We start from the raw sequence: 21,777 nt of genomic DNA, 5'->3' as shown, positions 1-21,777 counted from the left end.
GCCTGGAGGAGCATGGCGCCTGGCACTCTAGTGCCGCATCAAGTCAAGTACAGTCGTAAAACCCGGAAGTGTTCTCGATGCGTTCTAACTGGCCGTTCCACCGAGGATGCATCGGAGGTGACTTGTGTGGACTTGGGACCGTTAAATATCCCAGGATGCATTTTGCATTGCCATGTTTTAATTAGGGTCCGGGCAGCTAAGCTGCCGGGAACCTATTGTATTCCTAGGAATTCTTTCTTCTTCTTCTTCTTCTTCTTCCAAGGAAGTCATACTTCCCATGGGTGAAAACTCACCAAACTTTGCACAAAGGTCCAGTCCCATGCCAGATTCACTCAACTCCAAGGACATGTGCCCCCCCCTCCTAGGGGGGGCACAATAAGCGTTTAAATTAAAAAACTTAAAAAATTCCTACCAAACCAACGGTAGATGCTACAGTGTTGAAACTTCACCACAATGTAGCCTCAATACTGCTGAAACTTTTGTCCACTTAAACTCATACAAATTATGAAGTCCATCACTCTGTTTTTTTCAATAACTGTAAAACTTTTAAAATGTATCTCCTCCCACAATTTTTGCTCAATTGTCACCAAACTTGGTACAGAGCATCTCCAGACCGTCCTCAACAAAACTTGTTTCTCGGATTTTTGATTAAGCAAAAATTGATCCTACAGTGCATGAAAACGTATGACTGTAAACAGTACTGTAAACGTATACCATCAAATTCTTGATAAATACATTTTCAATCTTCCTGAAAAAAATTGAGAATATTCTGGAGTCATGGTTGATGAAGTTTGGCAAATATCAGAATTTTATCTCAAAAACTGAATTTTTGAGAACATTTTGAATTCTGCTCTCATGGGAACAACTGCAGCCAATGTGAGAGTGGAATTTTTAAACATCATATTTTCTCTTATGAAGCAAAACACTTATCATTAAAAACAAATCACCAACATTTCCATGCTGTCAAGATGCAATTTATGTATTATCAGATTTTTGTTTAGATGACTGAATTTCTGAAATTTTGACCATTTTTTAAATTTGCCTTTACAACAGCTGTCACTCAATTTGTGAAGCCACTGTTGAAATGCCACTTGCCAATTAGCTCAGTGCGATAGACAATGGTCTTTGGTTCCAGAGGTTGTGGGTTCAATCCTCAACTGATGCAAATTGAACATTATAAGGTCAACTGTCCTGTCTTCCTGTTTGTTGCTCAGAATTTGCCAAAATTAGCCCGGACCCGACCCATTGCTGCGCAGCAGCTATAATCTATTGTAAAAGTCGCTGATAGAGGAAACCCATCGCAACGGCAACGAAAATCCCGATCGGATCCATCCGATCGTGTGTGTGTGTGTGTGTGTGTGTGTTTCTATATTAATCGGTGTAATTTCTCGCTCATTCGATTTATTTCTCACTCAATTATTATATCAATAGCCTACTCTCCAACTACATAGGCAGTTAGGCACGCGTGTGCATAGCTTATACACACGACAAGCATATCTTTTAATTTATATCCATTCAAAATATTAACATACTATTTTTAAATGAAAGAGGCTGGGGTTTAGTTTTATATAATTTGTTTATATTGTTCAGTAGTATATGCCTACATGAGGCCGTAAAGCACAGTTAACAGAGCTGAGTTGGTGATTTCATCGAGTCCGCTGCTGTTCAATTGACCGTTCGCCAGGAGCGTTCTAGCCACGCCCCCCTGTCTCGGGGGCGGGTTCTGCTGTCAAGTCCGACATCAGCTGGCTTGTAATGTGAAGATGGAAGTTGGGAATTTAGGCGATATACCTTTACCGACTTTAGCCTATCTTATCTCGAAGGAAGCATTTCTTTAAAGAAAAAACAAAAGGCTTATGCCTTCATATCTGGATCTTATGTACATAGCGTCATAATATACAAAAATAGTACAGGTAAATAGCTATCTATTACCAAGACTAACGGTCATGTTGCTGCTAACTCTTTACTTAATTTGTTTACATTGTTAGATAATTTATTCTATTGAAATATAACAAATCTAAATTGAATGATATGTGAAAATGAAATGAAATGAAATGAAATGAAAGTGTGAATCCTGACTGAAGCATAAACTTTCAGATAATTTATTTTGGCTACATAACATTATAGGCACAATCAGCGTTAAGGGAGAAGTTTATCCCAGCCAACGGAAATCTGCCGCTCGTCATATTGTCAATTTCGAGGTCGACTTAAAAGAGAGGAGACTGGTGGATTCGCACTGCAAGTGTCAACAAGGGTAACTGTATAGGACTACGTTTTACATGAGCTTAAACTCACTGTTGGTGTGTGCTGAACACCCTCTACCCTTGGTCGTACTTATCGCAGGCTGTGTCACGCATAATGACCGACTTTATCCACCGTAAACATTTTTCAATGTTCCTAGTTGGCTTCGGGAAAGGGAAAAAAAAGACGTTGGCAACTCGGTCACTATATCTGCTGTCAGTGTTGCAGGTTCCATGACAACACCGTTTTACCATATTGAGCTCTGAATTAAAAAATAATAATCTAACGAAGTAAACACTGAGCAGCTGAGTTAACACTGCTGATAGCCCCGGCCGGTATGTCGGAGAGATGTCGGACAAAATGGAGGACATTAACTACTCGATAATAGGAGCGTTCTGATTGATCAGATTGCCTGTCAATCAAACTCTGGCGAACGGTCAATTGCAGGTGCGTACTCGCGTCCTCGGAAGTCTGTACTTGGAAGTCCGGACTTGCCAAGTACGCACTAGTGGTGGATTTCATGATTCGTTTGAATGAATCAGTTCGCGTCGGTCAGTTCGCCAAGAAGAGTCGTTCGTTCGCATTAGAAACCGGTAGCGGTGAATCATGATTCTCAGTCACTGAGTCGGTCAGACTCGGCTCCTCCCTCGTTCTCGTTCAAACGAATCACGAATGCACGTTCTCAGCTGAGTCGGTCAGACTCAGCTCCTCCCTCGTTCTCATTCTCAAACGAATCACGATCGTGCAATGGTGCAAACGGTCAACAATTAACACAACATTAACTAAGTTCCTTTTAGCTGAGGAGTGCTTCATGTTCAGAATTGGGATGTTGTTGCCCGGCTGACTCTCGTGACTACTCAGTCCTCTGAGTAGTCTTCGCCGCTAAACACAGTCAGTGAACGAACGGCGACTCGCGAGTCAGCGCGACTCAGCGACTGGTGGGTGGAGCTGGGAGTTGAGTCTCGGCGAATGAACGAGACGAGCGACGACGAATGAGAGCGGCGAATCAGGTCGGTTCGTTCGTTTTAAAGAGTCGTTCGTTTGAACTGATTCGTTTGCGAATGAGCCACCACTAGTAGTTTGCGTACTTGGTATTGAGAAACGGCCATAGAGTTCCCGTTTGTCTTTGTGATTGTGTCATGTCATTGGCTAGTCGTTGTTTATTGATAGCTACATTAGCCTCTTTAGCAAAGCAGCTCAAAAACAAACAGCTCAACTTTACATTGTATTGCATGCACAGCAAGCAATGCAATGCATAAATTGGTGACTGGAATAAAGTAGCAATGTAATCAAGTGTGTAAGAGCATTTACAATTGACATTAAAATGACCAACGTGGTACAAATACAAAGAAAAAAATCTCTTTACGGGTGCAGCCATTTTTGTTAAGAGAGTTATCACTGAGCTCAGTATACTCTCAGAATTCCGAGGGGGGCCGACTAAAAGGGGGCGTGCTTCCGAGAAATAACGCAAGAAAGCTGGGAGATTTCCTCACTTGCAACTCGGAAGGCTGGTGTCCGAGGCATCTGGAACACACCATAAAACACGCTTATTCAAATTGAAATGCATTTGACGTCATCCATGAGCACTCACACACACGCTAAGTGAAGGCACGTACATGGTCCTGGTAATAAAGAGATGCTGCACTCCTCTGCACTCCGCAGTGAACCGCAGCATGGAGGAGAAATTGATTGTTGCCATTTGCGACTCCCGGAGCTCTATATATATTATATGATATAATATATAAATATCTATATAATATAATATATAATATCACGGCCAAAAGCTGTGTGCGCCTCCGGATTATATTATTAACCCATAAACGACGGGCATTCCGACGTCTCTTCCTCTTCCACAACAGGTAAAGACATGCAATGACGGTTATCTCATGGTTGAGAATGAATTGGCATGAAGCACCGTTGCCGGGCAAAATATGTTGCACGACAAAATTCGCCTGACATAACTGCACAGCGAAGGATTATGATTTGTCTCGCGACAAAACTTTGGCGACAGCGTGACCAGGCGAAAAATGTGTCTTTTAGTGTGAACACACAGTTAAGATAGTAGCTGTGTTCGAAATCGTTCCCTATTCCCTCACTCACTATTCCCTATATAGTGTTTATGATATAGTGAACTATATAGGGAACGAACAAACGAGAATTCGGACACTACGCTGAACATTTCTGAACGTCATTTGCGTTAGTAAATGCGCCTGCATTGCATTGTGGTATACGGGAGTAACATGTAGGGAACATCATATGTTCACTGAAATTTGGGGTATTTTATAATCCACTATATAGTGAATGAGAATGAATTGAGAATTTAACTGAGAATTCGAACAGCACTACAAAATGGCGAGCACCCTATATAGTGCACTATATCCGTGAACGATTTCAAACAGCTAATGTTTGTGATTCTGCTTCAGCTTCAGATGCCATCAAGTGGGGTCTCTGGTCGTAATCAGTCACAAGTCCGTCCCTGACCAATCAGCATTCATTAGCAGAATGCTAGTGTGTACAACCAACAACGGCCCAAACTGTGAGAAATTGAAAGGACATAAGTACTCTTTCATTCGACTTTTGAACTATAATCTATATTGAACTTGCGGAATGTACAATCAAATCTGCGATATTTCAACGACAAGCAGGTGAAATAGATATATTTAGCTGTCTAGCCCCATAGACCCCCATTCAATCTGCACTCATACGATCACCCCCAGTGGAATTCTAATGGAACTGCAACCAAGTTTGATACAATGGGGCTCAATAGAGAGTGCCAAGGCTCTCCGTAGACCTTCTTTTTATAGGTCCATGCCGTAGACGGGCTCTGGAGAAGTGCACCTGTATGGCAAGCCAAACCTGCCAAAAATTGACCTTATTCAGTCACGTTTCACCTTTATTACGCCGAAAAAAACGCCGCAAAATTGGAAAAAAACTGGTTTTACACCGTAATGCGCAAAAAATGTGGCGCTTTTTACGACGCAATGAAGTCCTTCACAACGCGTGTAAAAAACGACGTCTTTCTAGTATGCTAATATTCTCCGCCCTTCTTTTCTCTCATCCAATGCATTTGAAGTGTTTACGCCCAATTGCTGATCAAGACAAGCAGACCAAATCAGTTCAGCACAGATCGACTTTGTGACAATTTCTCTTCATTTCTGTTGTTGTTTCGAAGGTATTTAAACTCCCCTTCCATGCATATAGACATATATTTTGGTTACATTATTTTTTTGTTCTGGTAAGCCTTCTGGTAGAATCAGGAGGGGGAGGAAAAACCGCCAAGATACATTATAATGCTTTACCTATCGGCAATTAAGATATGAAATTATTGGACTGCAGGTGGCGCCACACCACTCACTATGCATTTTCACCTCTCACTGTTTGTGTTCATAGCCAATCCACAAAAAGTAGTTGACATTTTTTGACAGCGATTAACCTAATGCTATGTCCAAAGCTAAACATAAAGTTGTTCAGGTGAGTCAAACATCAGACATTACAATTCACATTACTTCTGTCGGATTTACAGTTCTTCATCAAGATAGCCCGCAATATTGTTATGTCCAGCTGTGGCTTTGGTTATTCCAGTCAATCGCAAGCAAGTTAGTTATCGCTAGTTATCTGAAATAGGTATTGTTATATCCAGTGTACGAAATACGGGGGGCTGGGCCCCCCCGATTAACCCATGAGACCCCCTCAAAGCCTCAAAAGCAAATTTCGTATATATATTTTATTTTTTTTATTTTATTGTCACTAATGGGCATTTAAATGTGTTTAAGCTCACCATGTCCAGTATTCAGAATTTTAAACATTTATTCACAAATATGTTTTATTTTTTGCCAAGCAGAGCCAGCCAGTCCTGTGCACGTATGCAAATTAGCCATGTGCGCCAAACAGAAGAAGGGCCCTATCTTGCGCCTGGTGCAATTGACTTTCTACACCGACGCATGTGTCGTTGCTAGTTTACACCCGGCGCATGCCCGGTTCCAGAACAAAATGACTTGGGGTGCATCTGAGATTAGAGGGGGTGCACCAGTACTATACTAAAACCAGCGACCCAGCTTCAGTTCAGACTTCGCTTTTTACACTAGGCCTTTCTACCAGTAGATTGACAAGCACTTCTGGGTAGTTGTACTCACATGTTGGGACAATAATATTTACTGTGCTTAAAAGCTGGTACACATCATGTCTTTGTGATGTGGAGAACATTTCAGCTGCAACATTAGCTTATTGATATTCAAGCTTTGGATATGAGAAAGGTTTTTGATATGTGTGAGGTATAAAAAAGAACAGAATTCTACCCTGAAAAAAAAACACATGTGACTGCAATGCAAAAATAACCCACTTTTTAATAAATTGTGGCAGGATATTTGACATAGCAAACAATTTTACATTGTCATTCACATTGTATCTTAAAAATAAAAATAAAATTAGTCAAGGAAAGAACAAGGAAAGAACCCTTTCAAACTTTGAATTTGTCTGTGTTTATATAGGCCTATGTGAACCACTAAATGTCAATACTCTTCAATGTCAATGTCAGTGCTTATTGTACTGCCTTTCTGTCTTGCATTTTTAGGTTTAGTTTTCCAACTCCCGCTACCCAAACTTTTAATGCTGACAGATAAAACCCAATTAGTAATGTTACTTTCACAAAAAGTAATCAGTAATAAATGGTGCCTTTCACAAGATTGTAAATAAATACAATCACGACACAACTGGCAAATATGGGTTAATCTTCTGTTTCTGTGCTATGAACATAATGCTTTAATGAATTACTAAAATAAACTAGAGTGAATTAGTGTTGCTAGCGCTAGCCTCCACAACGGCGATCCTAACGTTGAAGTTGACAGAAGCCACAGTAACGTCAACTGTTCGGTGATCCAAATTGTCTCCATCCTTCCTGCTCTGGTTAATGTGTGACGTTGATTCTGCAGTGTTCTTATTTAGCCATTTTCGGATATCCATTATCCTTTTTTCAATAGAGGGTGCACACAATTTAATTGGGGGTGCAATGCATGCTTATGCACCCCCGTAGAACCGGGCCTGACCCGGCGCAAAGCTGATTTTCCCCCGCAGCAACCAGGCACCACTACTAGGCACTAAAAATACCTGGTCTATAGCGGATAGCGCAGTTGTTGTTGCTATTTTGACGTACCATGGCAGGTCGGAACTACAACATAGCCTACGCTTACACACACGTAGGCTATACACACAGGCATGCAAACTAGTCACCTTTCGGCGAAATTTGCAGTTTTTTAAACAAAATTGGCCACTTGTGTGATTCGTGGAGATCCATTGAGAAAACATTGGGGGTGGGGGGGGGGGGTCTACAGTCTGACGAAAACGAGACGATGACTAAATAAAAATAAATTTAGGATGACAAAAACTACGACGAAATCTTTTGACACATTCGTCAACGAATAAAAACGAGACGAAAATGTAAGTGGGACGATTTGGGAAGCGATCCAATCAGAACTAAGCTCTTTATGTGGGGAAGTACTGATCGTCCCGCCCGGCAGGTCAACTAGCAGTCGCATGCTGCGTCGCAAGCAAGTGTTCCTTTGTAAACAGTTTGGCGCAACAATCACCGGTTAAAACACAAACAACTTGAAGTCATTGGCAGACGAGTCATCCCGAAATTCACACAAAGATAAGCATACTTAAACAGTTTTTTTCTTTCAAGCTAATGTTATGTGTGTTTTCGCTAAAATTGAAATACAATACAAGCTGAAAGAAACCACCGCTGTCCTGTAACGGTACCGGAGCTCTGTGCTGTCGACACCACAGCGGGGCACAGAAACACAGGATTCACTGTGGTTTCTGTGACATGAGAAACACTAAAAATGAATACTAATGTTTTATAAAGAAAGCTATCTTAGTGGAAAAGCCACGCAACAGATAGCCACGGTTACATACAGTAATGTTCTTATGACGGGAGAAAGAAGCAGAAATATAGTATAGAGACAACTTGGAGCTGTGTGTGCGCGTATGTTTGAGTGAGAGACGGGAGTAGATGAGAGACAGAAAAATCGGACCCCCCTCCATTGTACCTCACAGGTACAGAAGGCCTCCGACAAGGATGGGCCACTGAGTGCAAATAAAGCTAGTGCATCCCAGAACAACAACAACAAGGAGGACGCCAGAGCAAAATGCATTGTACACACAGGATTAGCAGTCCCAATGATTGAAGATGAGGACTTTGTTTTAATCTTTTTTATATGAGACTTGGTTATAAGATAAATAAAGTTGTTTCATATCACAACAGTTTAGTCTGTGTATGTATATTTCACGTTTATTTCATTAATTAAAAAAAACACGCGCAGGTAAAAAAAAAAACATGCGCGCAGGTAAAAAAAAATTATATCATAAAAAAAACTTCCTTAATTTTAGAAGTTAAAAAAAATAATAATAATAAAAAAACAGTTTAGTCTGTGTATGTATATTTCACGTTTATTTCATTAATTAAAAAAAACATGCGCGCAGGTCCAAAAAAAAACATGCGCGCAGGTCAATTTTTTGAAATTTATTTTTGATTTATAATTTTTTTGATGATTTTTTTTTTATTTATAATTTTTTTAAATATATATTTTATATATATATATATTTTTAAATAATTAAAAAAAAATTTGAACTCCCCGGAGTATAACCCTGGAACCCCCTAGTGGGTCTATGTTTTCCTCGGGGCTGCATGAATGAACATGAATGAAATATAGTAGGCTATGCCATGCGTTAAAATAATAATAATAACAATAATATATTAGTGCAAAGTATATTCCAAAAAAATGAATTTGGTAGATTTGATTTCCTGTATTCTGGTGCATTTTGGAGAAGGCCACTACCTATTACCTACTATTCATTCAGATTCATAGCCTACATCCTGACTTGCAGGGCCTAAGCTTACAAGCTTACCCATTGTTGTTATGATATTGAAGCAAATCATGATCACTGTCCTATAGTGTCCATTTTTGTGTCTCAATGGCTATTTCAAATGCAGTTAGAAATATGGGACAGTTGCTTTATATTGTTTATATGCTACAGGCCGTAAGACTAAATTAATATGGAACTTACTTGCTCCTTTTAAGTATAACAGTTACGTACAAGTTGTAAGTTACGTAAGTTACATAAGTTGTAAGTTACAACTTGTAACTTATATAAATAAAATATTATTTATATAAGTTACAAGTAAAATATTACGTAACTTACGTAACTTACAACTTGTTACAAGTTACGTCAATTACGAAACTTAGGTGACTTACGTAAGTTACATAAATCATGTAAGTTACGTAAATTGCGTAAGTTAAAGTTACGTAAATTGCGTAAGTTACGTAAAAGTTACGTAAATTGCGTAAGTAAAAGTTATGGAAATTGCGTCAATTACATAAGTTAAAGTTAAGTAAATTGCGTAATTTATGTAAATTGCGTAAGTTACAAGTTATGTAAATTGCGTAAGTTACGTAAATTCCGTAAGTTAAATTTACGTAAGTTGCGCAATTTACGTAACTTGTATATTACATAAATTGCGAAAATTACGTAAGTACGTAACTTACAACTTGTAACTTACATAACTTACAACATGTAGCTGACGTAACTAATGTAACTTACGTAACTTACAATTGTAACAACTTGTAACTTACAACTTGTAAAACGTACGTAACTTACAACTTGTAACTTATGTAACTTACAACATGTAACTTATGTAACTTACGTAACTTACAACTTGTAAAACATACGTAACTTACAACTTGTAACTTACGTAACTTACAACTTGTAAAACATACGTAACTTACAACTTGTAACTTACGTAACTTACAACATGTAACTTACGTAACTTACAACTTGTAACTTACGTAACATACAACATGTAACTTACAACATGTAACTTACGTAACTTACAACTTGTAACTTGCAACTTACGTAACATATGTAGCTTACGTAACTTACAACTTGTAGGTAACTTACAACTTGTAACTTAGGTAAGTTACGTAAATGATGTAAGTTACGTAAATTGAGTAAGTTACAAGCTTCACACTTGCGTGCGCGGGGTCTCTAACTTACAACCAAGTTGTAAGTTACGTAAGTTACAAGTTGTAATTTACGTAAGTTACATAAGTTACAAGTTGTAAGTAAGTTAGTAAGTTAAATCTACGTAAATTGTGTAAGTTACGCAATTTATGTAACTTTAACTTACGTAACTTGTTATGATATTTTAGTCCAGGAAAGGCCGCCGAGACAGGATCGCTTTTAACTCACTTTATTTGGTTAAGGTTTTGGTCTATTGTCTATGTCTATGAAACAAAAGGAGTGGGATTGTATATAACACGCGCGGAGCGTCTCTAAGCTTGGCATCTAGGATACGCCGCCAAGAGATTCTGATTCTAAGATGGCGGAGTCCGAGTTAAATAGGCAGGTAGAGGTGGGCGTGTTCTGTGGCTTTAAAAGCCCGCCCCCTTCATCTATGTATGATCAGCTGCTGCCCCCTTGTGGCTATGCGCAAGTGTTACAGCTTATTAGTTATAGTACTCGGTACTGTGGCTATGGGAGAATATTATGGCTGAAATATGCTACAAACTTACGCAATTTATGTAACTTTAACTCACTCAATTTACATGACTTACGCAATTTACGTAACTTTAACTCACGTAATTTACGTAAATTTAACTTACGTAATTCACGTAACTTACGCAATTTACATAAGTTAAATTTACATAAATTGCGTAAGTTACGTACATTTAACTTACGTCATTTACGTAACTTACGCAATTTACGTAAATAAATGTCTATGTACATAGGCTAATCACAAAACGAGTTTTGCAAACGCGCCTATTTTACGCGCGTTTTGATGGCCAAAACTGCGTTTTTTACGCGCTAGTGAAGGACTTCATTGCGTCGTAAAAAGCGGCGCATCCTTTGCGCATTACGGCGTAAAAAACGCAGTTTTTGAGGTCGCTTTCTGGCAGGGTTGGCTTGCCATATGCCATACACCTGTGTCCGACTTGACGTGGTGGGAACTTGACGTGTTTCTGACTAGTTCCGGCGGATGTTCTCAAGTCTCGTGCATGCATGTGCTGAAATGCAGACAAACACGCCTAATGTTTTCCCCATAATTCCCAGCGATGTGAACGCACCATGACTCAGCGTGTGTGGTCGCGTGTTTATGACGTCAGATAAGGCGGAAGTGAGTGAAGAAGCGTGTTTTTCTGACCGGAGGCTACCGTTGTCCACACTACCATCATAATAATAACCATAAGTCATTAGATCTCCAGAAATACTTGATCCACCCGACATGGCGCCGACAGGTGAGTGGAGCCGGACTCTCTCTAAAGCTGGTCTATAACGCTGCATCTTTAGGTCTTTATTGGCGATTTCAGGGGTACACAGTGTGTTTTCTACCACGGATTAATATGGTCGGCACGCGCATGCGCAAAACCACTAGGTAGCACTATTTGATAGGTAGATTGATTGTTTGGCAGAACATCCCGATCCTTCGCTAACCCTCCTCCAGCTGTCCGGCTCATACTAACTGTGTGTGTGTGTGTGTGTGTGTGTGTGTGTGTGTGTGTGTGTGTTGGAGGGGAGGGTATATCTCCTCTTTATCTGTGGCCGTTCAGTTGTAATGAGTTTATTGGGAGATGAGCTTTAAGACGGAGTTGAGGCCACAGGGTGATGATGACACTGACCCCTCCCCCCGCGGTGTTGTTCTCCAGCAGAGTGTGGGGGGGTGAGTGGGGGGGGGAGCGGGGCCAACCGGCTGGTGTGGAACCGGACCCCGGAGCAGATCCTGGTCCTGACCGCAGACTTGATCTCCCAGACCAAGCGTGTGTACGATGGCGTGGGGGCGCTGGAGCTGGGGGCCGTCACCCAGGACAACACGCTGAAGGCCCTGGCTGACGTGGAGGCGGAGTACACAGGTACACACACACACATGCACATACACACACACACGCACGCACACACAGGTGCACGCGCACGCACACACACATAGGTACACACACACTGCGTCCAACTTCTCTGTTCTAATATGGAATCGTCAGGGTTTGTTGTTGTGGTTATGTGTAGGGTGAGAACCTATGGTTCCATGGTTCTCTGGCTCTGTGTAGGGTGAGAACCCATGGTTCTATGGCTCTGTGTAGGGTGAACCCATGCTAGTCCTTTGTCCTGTAGCAGTCAGAGCGGATCTCCTGCTGTTTGGGACAAAGCTCTGATTCAGCAGCAGCACTGGACTGGTCAGCACTTTAGCCCTCGTGCTGTTAGCATGACGCTCTGTCTGTCTATCAGCATGGTTCAGGAGGCCCTGTCTGTCTGTCCGTGTCTGTCGTCCACATGTTTTAGTGAACATATATGTAGTAGTATATTACACGTCTCTATAAGGGTTCCTCTGTGTGTTGGTTCCTCTCTCTAAGGGTTCCTCTGTGTGTTGGTTCCTCTCTCTCTCTAAGGGTTCCTCTGTGTGTTGGTTCCTCTCTCTCTCTAAGGGTTCCTCTGATGTTCCTCTGTGTGTTGGTTCCTCTCTCTCTAAGGGTTCCTCTGACGTTCCTCTGTGTGTTGGTTCCTCTCTCTCTAAGGGTTCCCCTGTGTGTTGGTTCCTCTCTCTCTAAGGGTTCCCCTGTGTGTTGGTTCCTCTCTCTCTAAGGGTTCCTCTGTGTGTTGGTTCCTCTTTCTCAGGGTTCCTCTGTGTGTTGGTTCCTCTCTCTCTAAGGGTTCCTCTGACGTTCCTCTGTGTGTTGGTTCCTCTCTCTAGTCCAGAGGAACATGCTGGACTTCCTGCAGCATGTGTCCTCCTGTAAGGATGTCCGAGCCTCCAGCACCGAGGCGGACAAGAAGCTGTCGGAGTTCGATGTGGAGATGAGCATGAGGGAGGACGTCTACCTCCGGATCGTAGCGCTGGAGGTAACACACTCTGACACACTGAGGTAACACACTGAGGTAACACTCTGATACACTGAGGTAACACTCTGGTACACTGAGATAACACACTGAGGTAACACTCTGACACACTGAGGTAACACACTGAGGTAACACTCTGACACACTGAGGTAACACTCTGACACACTGAGGTAATACACTGAGGTAACACTGACACACTGAGGTATCACACTGAGGTAACACACTGAGGTAACACACTGAGGTAACACTCTGACACACTGAGGTAACACACTGAGTTAACACTGACACACTGAGGTAACACACTTGAGGTAACACTCTGACACACTGAGGTAACACACTGAGGTAACACTCTGACACACTGAGGTAACACTCTGACACACTGAGGTAACACACTGAGGTAACACACTGAGGTAACACTCTGACACACTGAGGTTACACTCTGACACACTGAGGTTACACACTGAGGTAACACTCTGACACACTGAGGTAACACTCTGACACACTGAGGTTACACACTGAGGTAACACTCTGACACACTGAGGTAACACTCTGACACACTGAGGTTACACACTGAGGTAACACTCTGACACACTGAGGTTACACACTGAGTTAACACTCTGACACACTGAGGTAACACTCTGACACACTGAGGTAACACTCTGACACACTGAGGTAACACACTGAGGTAACACACTGAGGTAACACACTGAGGTAACACTCTGACACACTGAGGTAACACTCTGACACACTGAGGTTACACACTGAGGTAACACTCTGACACACTGAGGTAACACTCTGACACACTGAGGTTACACACTGAGGTAACACTCTGACACACTGAGGTAACACTCTGACACACTGAGGTAACACACTGAGGTAACACACTGACACACTGAGGTAACACTCTGACACACTGAGGTAACACACTGACACACTGAGGTAACACTGAGGTAACACACTGAGATAACACTCTGACACACTGAGGTAACACACTGAGGTAACACTCTGACACACTGAGGTTACACTCTGACACACTGAGGTTACACACTGAGGTAACACTCTGACACACTGAGGTAACACTCTGACACACTGAGGTTACACACTGAGGTAACACTCTGACACACTGAGGTAACACTCTGACACACTGAGGTTACACACTGAGGTAACACTCTGACACACTGAGGTTACACACTGAGGTAACACTCTGACACACTGAGGTAACACTCTGACACACTGAGGTAACACTCTGACACACTGAGGTAACACACTGAGGTAACACACTGAGGTAACACACTGAGGTAACACTCTGACACACTGAGGTTACACACTGAGGTAACACTCTGACACACTGAGGTAACACTCTGACACACTGAGGTTACACACTGAGGTAACACTCTGACACACTGAGGTAACACTCTGACACACTGAGGTTACACACTGAGGTAACACTCTGACACACTGAGGTAACACTCTGACACACTGAGGTAACACACTGAGGTAACACACTGACACACTGAGGTAACACTCTGACACACTGAGGTAACACTCTGACACACTGAGGTAACACACTGACACACTGAGGTAACACTGAGGTAACACACTGAGATAACACTCTGACACACTGAGGTTACACACTGAGATAACACACTCCTCCTGCAGAAGAAGCTGGCCGCTGAGACCTTGGATCCAGAGTCCAGACGGTTCCTGGAGCGTCTGATCAAACTGGGCCAGAGGAACGGCCTTCACCTGCCCAAGGAGACCCGGGAGGTACGGACCAGGAGGAGGTCTAGGAGGAGGTCTAGGACCACTCAGACCAGGAGGAGGTCCAGGACCTAGAAAGGGGTGAACGTGGTGATGGAGTGAACGTGGTGGTGAAGGGGTGAATGGTGAATGTGGTGGTGAAGTGGTGAATGTGGTGGTGAAGGGGTGAATGTGGTGGTGAAGGGGGAAGGTGGTGGTGAAGGGGGGAAGGTGGTGGTGAAGGGGTGAACGTTGTGTTGCTCTGCAGGAGATCAAGAGCATCAAGAAGGAGCTGAGCAACCTGAGCATCGACTTCAGCAAACACCTGAACGAGGACACCACCCGCCTGGGCTTCACCCGCCAGCAGCTCGGTGAGTACCTCCACCTCCCCACCTCCACATCCACATCTGTTGATGATGTTTACACCTCCACCTCTACACCTCCACCTCTACATGTGTTGATGATGTTTACATCTCCACCTCTAGTGCCGCTTTTCCACCGACAGTACCAGCTCAACTCACCACGACTTGTGTGGCACGACTTGGTTTGGTTCCAGGCATGTCGTGTTTCCATCTAAAAAAGTACCTATTCAACGTGGGCGGGTTGTAGAAAAGTACCTCTTCAACGTGGGCGGGTCGTAGAAAAGAACCTCCTCAACATGGGCGGGTTGTCATTAGGGTTTAATCCCGGGAGACGGGATTCCCGGGAAATCTGATCAAGACTATTTCCTGATTCCCAGGAAAGGTTATGACGGGAAATAAAATAAAAAAACGCAATGAGTGTGTGTCTATTGTTGTCATACGCTAACGTTAATGGAGGCGAAACTCGAGCCCTGGGAAAGGAACAACATAAAAACGAAACAGCGAAACGCTGATCCGTGTCCCCCTTGGGAGCCGGTCCGTGGACTCCAGCCACGCCGGACACACACAACCACGCGCAGCCTAACTCTAGCCCCGGGAAAGGAGCGACACACAAGGCAAAACGCTGATCCGTGTCCCCCTCGGGAGCGGGTCTGTGGGCTCCAGCTACGCCGGACACAACTTAACTTCGCGTGATTATTCCCGTTTGCAGCCGCTTGCCAATCAGTGGCCAGCAGCCTGTTTACGTCACACAAAAGTACCAGCTCAGCTCACTTGGAACCTCGACGGAGGTAAGACTAAAAAAAGTACCAGGTACTTTCTTTGGCGCAAAAAAAGGCGGGGTGAGTTGAGCAGGTACTGTCGGTGGAAAAGCGGCATAGATGTGTACATGACAACATGCAGTGACTGAGGTTGTGTTTCTGGACGGAGGTTGTGTTGTGTTGTTTCAGTCTGAGGTTGTGTTGTTTCAATCTGAGGTTGTGTTGTTTCAGTCTGAGGTTGTGTTGTTCCAGTCTGAGGTTGTGTTGTTTCAGTCTGAGGTTGTGTTGTTTCAGTCTGAGGTTGTGTTGTTTCAGTCTGAAGTTGTGTTTCAGTCTGAGGTTGTGCTGTTTAAGTCTGAGGTTGTGTTGTTTCAGTGTGAGTTGTGTTGTGTTGTGTCAGACTGAGGTTGTGTTTCAGTGTGAGTATTGTTTCAGTGTGAGTTGTGTTGTTGCAGGCGGTCTCCCAGAGGACTTCCTGAGCTCTCTGGAGGCGGAGGGCGACCAGCTGCAGGTCTCTCTGAAGTACCCTCACTACTTCCCCACCATGAAGAAGTGCTGGAACCCCGACACCCGCAAGGCCCTGGAGAATGCCTTCAACTCCCGCTGTCAGCAGGTGAACCGCCACACCTCCACCACCACACCTCCACCCTCACACCTCCACCCTCACACCTCCACCCTCACACCTCTACCACCACACCTCCACCCTCACACCTCCATCCTCACACCTCTACCACCACACCTCCACCCTCACACCTCTACCACCACACCTCCACCTCCACCCTCACACCTCCACCCTCACACCTCTACCACCACACCTCCACCCACACACCTCCACCACCACACCTCAACCTCCACCAACACACCTCCACCCTCACACCTCCACCCTTACACCTCCACCCTCACACCTCCACCAACACACCTCCTATGTGTCCTCCAGGAGAACTCGTCCATACTGAAGCAGCTGGTCTCGCTGCGCGGCCAGAAGAGCGCCCTGCTGGGCTTCAGCACGCACGCTGACTTTGTGCTGGAGATGAACATGGCCAAGTCCGGGCAGAAGGTGGCCAGCTTCTTGGGTGGGTGTCCGGAGGAGGAGGAGCAGGAGCCGCCGCCGCCGCTGCTGCCGCCGCCGCTGCCGCCGCCGCCGTGTGTTGATGAAGCTGATCTGAGGTGTGTTTGTTCCAGAGGACCTGGCCCGTAAGCTGAGGCCGCTGGGCGAGGAGGAGCGGGCGGTGCTTCTGCAGCTGAAGGAGAAGGAGTGTGAAAAGAGGGGGCTGGCCTTCGACGGGCAGCTGCAACCTTGGGACACGCGCTACTACATGACCCAGGTCGGCCCGCCACTGGGGTCTGGCTCGGTCTGGTCCTCAACTGTGTAGACACAGATTAAATGACATGGTGGTGCAGGTGGAGGAGCTGACGTAGTGCATGTTGTGGTGGTGCAGGTGGAGGAGCTGCACTACGCGGTGGACCAGAACCAGCTGAAGGAGTACTTCCCGATGGAGGTGGTGACGGAGGGCCTGCTGGCCATCTACCAGGAGCTGCTGGGGCTCTCCTTCCAGCTGGAGGCCGGTGCCCCCGTCTGGCATCCCGACGTCACCCTCTACTCCGTCACCGACCGCGACTCCTCCGCCCTGGTGGGCCAGTTCTACCTGGACCTCTTCCCCAGGTGAGGGTCTGCCTGTTCCCCAGGTGAGACCAGGTGGAGGTCTGGTTCTACCGTTCAGACCAGGGTGATTTAAGAAGGACCTGCTCTGTCCAGCGGCCCAGTAGAGACTAGTGCCGAGGACTGGAGTGATACTGACACTCAAGTAGAGACTAGTGCTGAGGAGTGATACTGATGCTCTGGTCCTCCAGTAGGGATGGGTCAGAATATTTGATTATTCATTCCCAAGGGTCAAAGTCGATTTTTAACATTTGGACCGTTAACATTTTTTCCCATTCAAATAAACAAGAATTAACGGACGGAACTAATGTTGGTTCTGTAGCACTATTAGTTTTTATTATTATTATTAATTATGTACAGATAAACAATATACACAATACACTAGGGGTGTACGGTATAAACTGTATAGAAACGGTACAGGCAGTCTGCTATTGCGCAAGCACGCAGCCGTGCAGCAAGTGCGCCTGCGTCCCTTCACAAGCTCTCATTCCACACCGTACGAGACAGACGCTGGTAGCGTGAAGCTGTCTCTGCATCGCTTCCGCAGGCATTTTAAAAGCTTACGACAAAAAAAACAGCAGTGGAACGAGATAACAAACGCTGTCACTGTTTACCAGTGTATGGACTAGGGCTTTGACTCCGAACTTCGTTATTCGAATATTACAATTTTTTTATAGCCTAATATTCAAAATAATATTAGGCAGCCCTTAATATTCAAACCTTTTATGGGCATTATTTCTTGTAAACGGGACGTAGACCGACTCATTTCACGGATTCCTGTGAGACCAGGTTGCCTTAATTACATCTGTTGCATTTTTAAGGTGAAAACTAAACGTCAAGGGAAAGAGGCGGTGGTTGCAAAAAGTATTTTGATTGCTTATTAAGTTCACTTGTTGCTTATAATGGTTTATTCGTTTCCCAGTATCATTTACTTAATTTAGAAGACAGTTTTGTTAATTTTTGAATTGTAAAATAAATAAAATATTGTTATTGGAAGCGAGTCAAGCTTGCCTGCTGTAGCCTAGGCCTACCCACGGCCCAAAATAAAGAACAGCCAAGACAATATCCTTAATTCAAACATGCCGTTTCATTTGGCCTCAATTGGCTACGGATGCAAACTTGGAATTAACATGCACATCGCAAATCCTTACCTCTCTATCCCTGCCACGTCTGTCCCTGCTGAGCGGGTTTTTTCCGCTGCAGGTGTTTTGGTCAATAGGCTCCGCACTCGTCTCCTCCCAGCACATGTTGACATGCTGTTTTTCCTTAATAAAAACGTGGTTTGATGAGACTGCCTTTTGGCTCTCTTGATGCATCTGTTGATAGCTAGGAGCAATTTTATATGCTGTCCAAAGGTAAGAAAGGCTATCTTAATTTTCCGTTCCACAAGCCTGCACCTGCTTTGTTAAAATGTTGTTCGGCTAAGTAATTTCATTGTTATCCTCCTTTATTATAAAGGGCGATTATTTTCGTTCCTGCATGTGGCCTAAAGGCTATTTAGTTGTTTGCACTAGCGGCTGTCTTTTAGGTAGGCCCAGGGCCACCACTCCCCATATGCAGAGTACGCAGAGCGCGTAGGGCACCAAGTAGGCTACCTGGGGGGGGGGCCCCCAAAATTAAGGTTGATAATTATTACATTATTACATTAAAATTTACAAAATATATATAAATGAATTACGAACAGGCCCACCGTTGTTATTTCTTAATTGTGAATTACACTCTGATTTTCGCATCGGAGGCAGAGCATCCTTTCTCAGTGCACTGTGAATGTCACTGTGAAACATCGAATAATCGATTATTTGTTCATACCCACTGATTATTCGACCATGAAAATTATTATGAGTTATTTACATCCCTATCCTCCAGTAGTGTTGAGGAGTGATACTGACATTCTGGTCCTCCAGTAGTGCTGAGGAGTGATACTGACACTCTGGTCCTCCAGTAGAGACTAGTGCTGAGGAGTGATACTGAAACTCTGGTCCTCCAGTAGTGCTGAGGAGTGATACTGACACTCTGGTCCTCCAGTAGTGCTGAGGAGTGATACTGATGCGCTGGTCCGCCAGTAGTGCTAAGGAGTGATACTGACACTCTGGTCTGTCTCTCCCTAGGGAGGGGAAGTACGGCCACGCTGCCTGCTTTGGGCTGCAGCCTGGCTGCCTGCTCCCCGACGGCTCGCGCCAGATGTCTGTGGCGGCCATGGTGGCCAACTTCAGCAAACCCACGGCGGCCGGGCCCAGCCTGCTGCAGCACGACGAGGTGGAGACCTACTTCCACGAGTTCGGACACGTCATGCACCAGCTCTGTGCTCAGGTACCAGAACCCCCCCTACTCTGTGCTCACTAGAACCTCTCGAGACATCACTTCCTGTCTGACTAACCCCAGGGGCGTGGCTCTGACGGGCTGTGATGTCACTTCCTGCAGGCGGACTATGCCATGTTCAGCGGGACACACGTGGAGAGGGACTTCGTGGAGGCCCCATCCCAGATGCTGGAGAACTGGGTGTGGGAGGCGGAGCCTCTGAGGAGGATGTCACGTCACTACAAGACAGGGAGTCCCATCCCCGACGTCCTATTGGACAAACTCATCAAGTCCCGCCTCGCCAACACCGGTTTGTCACCTCTGACCTGTCTCACTCCTCCCTCCTGTCTCAATAATTTTACATGTCTCACTCCTCTTACCCATCTCACTCCTCTTACCTGTTTCACTCGTCTTACCTATATCATGTATATTATCAGTCTCACTTATCCCACCTCTCTCACTCCTCCCACTTGTTTCACTCCTTAACTGTCTCACTCCTCTGACATGTCTCACTCCTCTGACCTGTCTCACCCATCTTACCATATCACTTCTCTTACCTGTCTCACTCATCGTACTGTCTCACTCCTCCCACCTGTCTCACTGCTCCCCAGGTATGTTTAACCTGAGGCAGATCGTCCTGGCCAAGGTGGACCAGGCCCTCCACACCCGGCCCGGCCTGGACCCCGCAGACGAGTACAGCCGCCTGTCCTCTGAGATCCTGGGGGTCCCCGCCTCGCCAGGTCTGTCTCACCCTCTCATGCTCGCTCGCTCTCTCTCGCTCTCTCACTCTGCTGTCTGTTTGTCTCACCCTCACTCACCCATCTGTGGTTTGTGATCAGGTAGACGATGTTTAAAGTTGCCCTCTGACCTGTGGTTGACCTGTGACCTCTAGGGACCAACATGCCGGCGACCTTTGGCCACCTGGCAGGGGGGTACGACGCCCAGTACTACGGCTACCTGTGGAGCGAGGTCTTCTCCATGGACATGTTCTTCAGCCGCTTCAAACAGGAGGGCATCATGGAGCCCAAGGTACTGATACATGGATCAATACATTATGGATTATCTATACATTATGGATTAGATAGACATGACCTAGAGGTACATGATCTAAATACATGGATATACACAACATAAGGGATAATGTATAGAAAGGCAGTCATTAACGGGAAAAAAAGCCCAGACAGGGCGAACAGGACACTGACGTGAAGCAGAGGGGTCTTGCTTCGCCCTGAAGGGGCTTATTTTCGATAATGATCAGTGACGTTCTATACATTATCCCACTTATTACACGGCTTGCGGAGTGATATGAAAAACGTGAATCAGAGGCAAAAAATTCACTTTCCTTGACTGCGGTCATTATATGCTTAGCAACGGTCAATTATCAAAAAATTATTGACCGCCGGAAAGAAAGGCCCATGCAAGTGAACGGAGCATTCTACAGCATTGAGAAGAGCTGTGTAATAAGTATTAAATAAACAAACTACAGCTACCCTAATTGTACTGTATATTAATATTATATTTCTAGGTGGGTCTGGACTACAGGACATGTATTCTGCAGCCTGGCGGCTCATTGGATGCCTCCGAGATGCTCCGGAGGTTTTTGGGGCGTGAACCAAAACCGGAAGCCTTCCTGCTGAGTAAAGGGCTAGCCCCCGCCCCCTGCCCCTGCTGACCAATCACGGCCCACTCAGGAGGAAGTGACTCACTGTTACAAAATACAATGTCTTGGTGAAAAATATCAATAAATAAATAAGTGAACTTTGTGTGTATGTGTGTGATAAGGTCTTAAACATTTTTGGACAAATGTAACAAAATAATTATGCAAATGTATCAGCTGGCT

The 21,777-nt window shown here is 44.6% G+C and overlaps 1 protein-coding gene across 2 annotated transcripts; it reads left to right on the top strand.

Annotated features, from left to right (window-relative positions):
- Positions 1-11,404: 11,404 nt before the first annotated feature.
- Positions 11,405-21,695, top strand: thop1 (thimet oligopeptidase 1). 2 transcript variants are annotated; one of them, XM_084472433.1, is made up of 14 exons: positions 11,405-11,531; positions 11,940-12,143; positions 12,974-13,122; positions 14,779-14,886; positions 15,128-15,230; positions 16,435-16,592; positions 16,917-17,052; positions 17,162-17,304; positions 17,419-17,642; positions 19,748-19,949; positions 20,061-20,247; positions 20,549-20,677; positions 20,830-20,966; positions 21,463-21,695. In XM_084472433.1, the coding sequence occupies exons 1-14, from the start codon at positions 11,519-11,521 to the stop codon at positions 21,607-21,609; spliced, it is 2,040 nt and encodes a 679-aa protein (XP_084328559.1). In that variant the 5' UTR covers positions 11,405-11,518; the 3' UTR covers positions 21,610-21,695. The 2 variants fall into 2 exon arrangements, with proteins under 2 accessions (XP_084328559.1, XP_084328560.1); XM_084472434.1 differs by having other exon boundaries at positions 11,504-11,531; positions 11,943-12,143.
- The last annotated feature ends 82 nt before the right edge of the window (positions 21,696-21,777 follow it).

The sequence above is a fragment of the Micromesistius poutassou genome, assembly GCF_964030765.1.
Source record: "Micromesistius poutassou genome assembly, chromosome: 9".
Taxonomy (NCBI): domain Eukaryota; kingdom Metazoa; phylum Chordata; class Actinopteri; order Gadiformes; family Gadidae; genus Micromesistius; species Micromesistius poutassou.
The sequence above is the reverse complement of the archived record's forward strand: the minus strand, read 5'-3'. Positions and strand labels throughout refer to the sequence as shown.

Bases quoted from the DNA above. Each gene is read 5' to 3' on its own strand.
- thop1 (XM_084472433.1), top strand. The intron at 13,123-14,778 runs GTAACACACTCT...CTCCTCCTGCAG, and splicing joins TCCGGATCGTAGCGCTGGAG to AAGAAGCTGGCCGCTGAGAC. The intron at 20,678-20,829 runs GTCTGTCTCACC...TGTGACCTCTAG, and splicing joins GGGGGTCCCCGCCTCGCCAG to GGACCAACATGCCGGCGACC.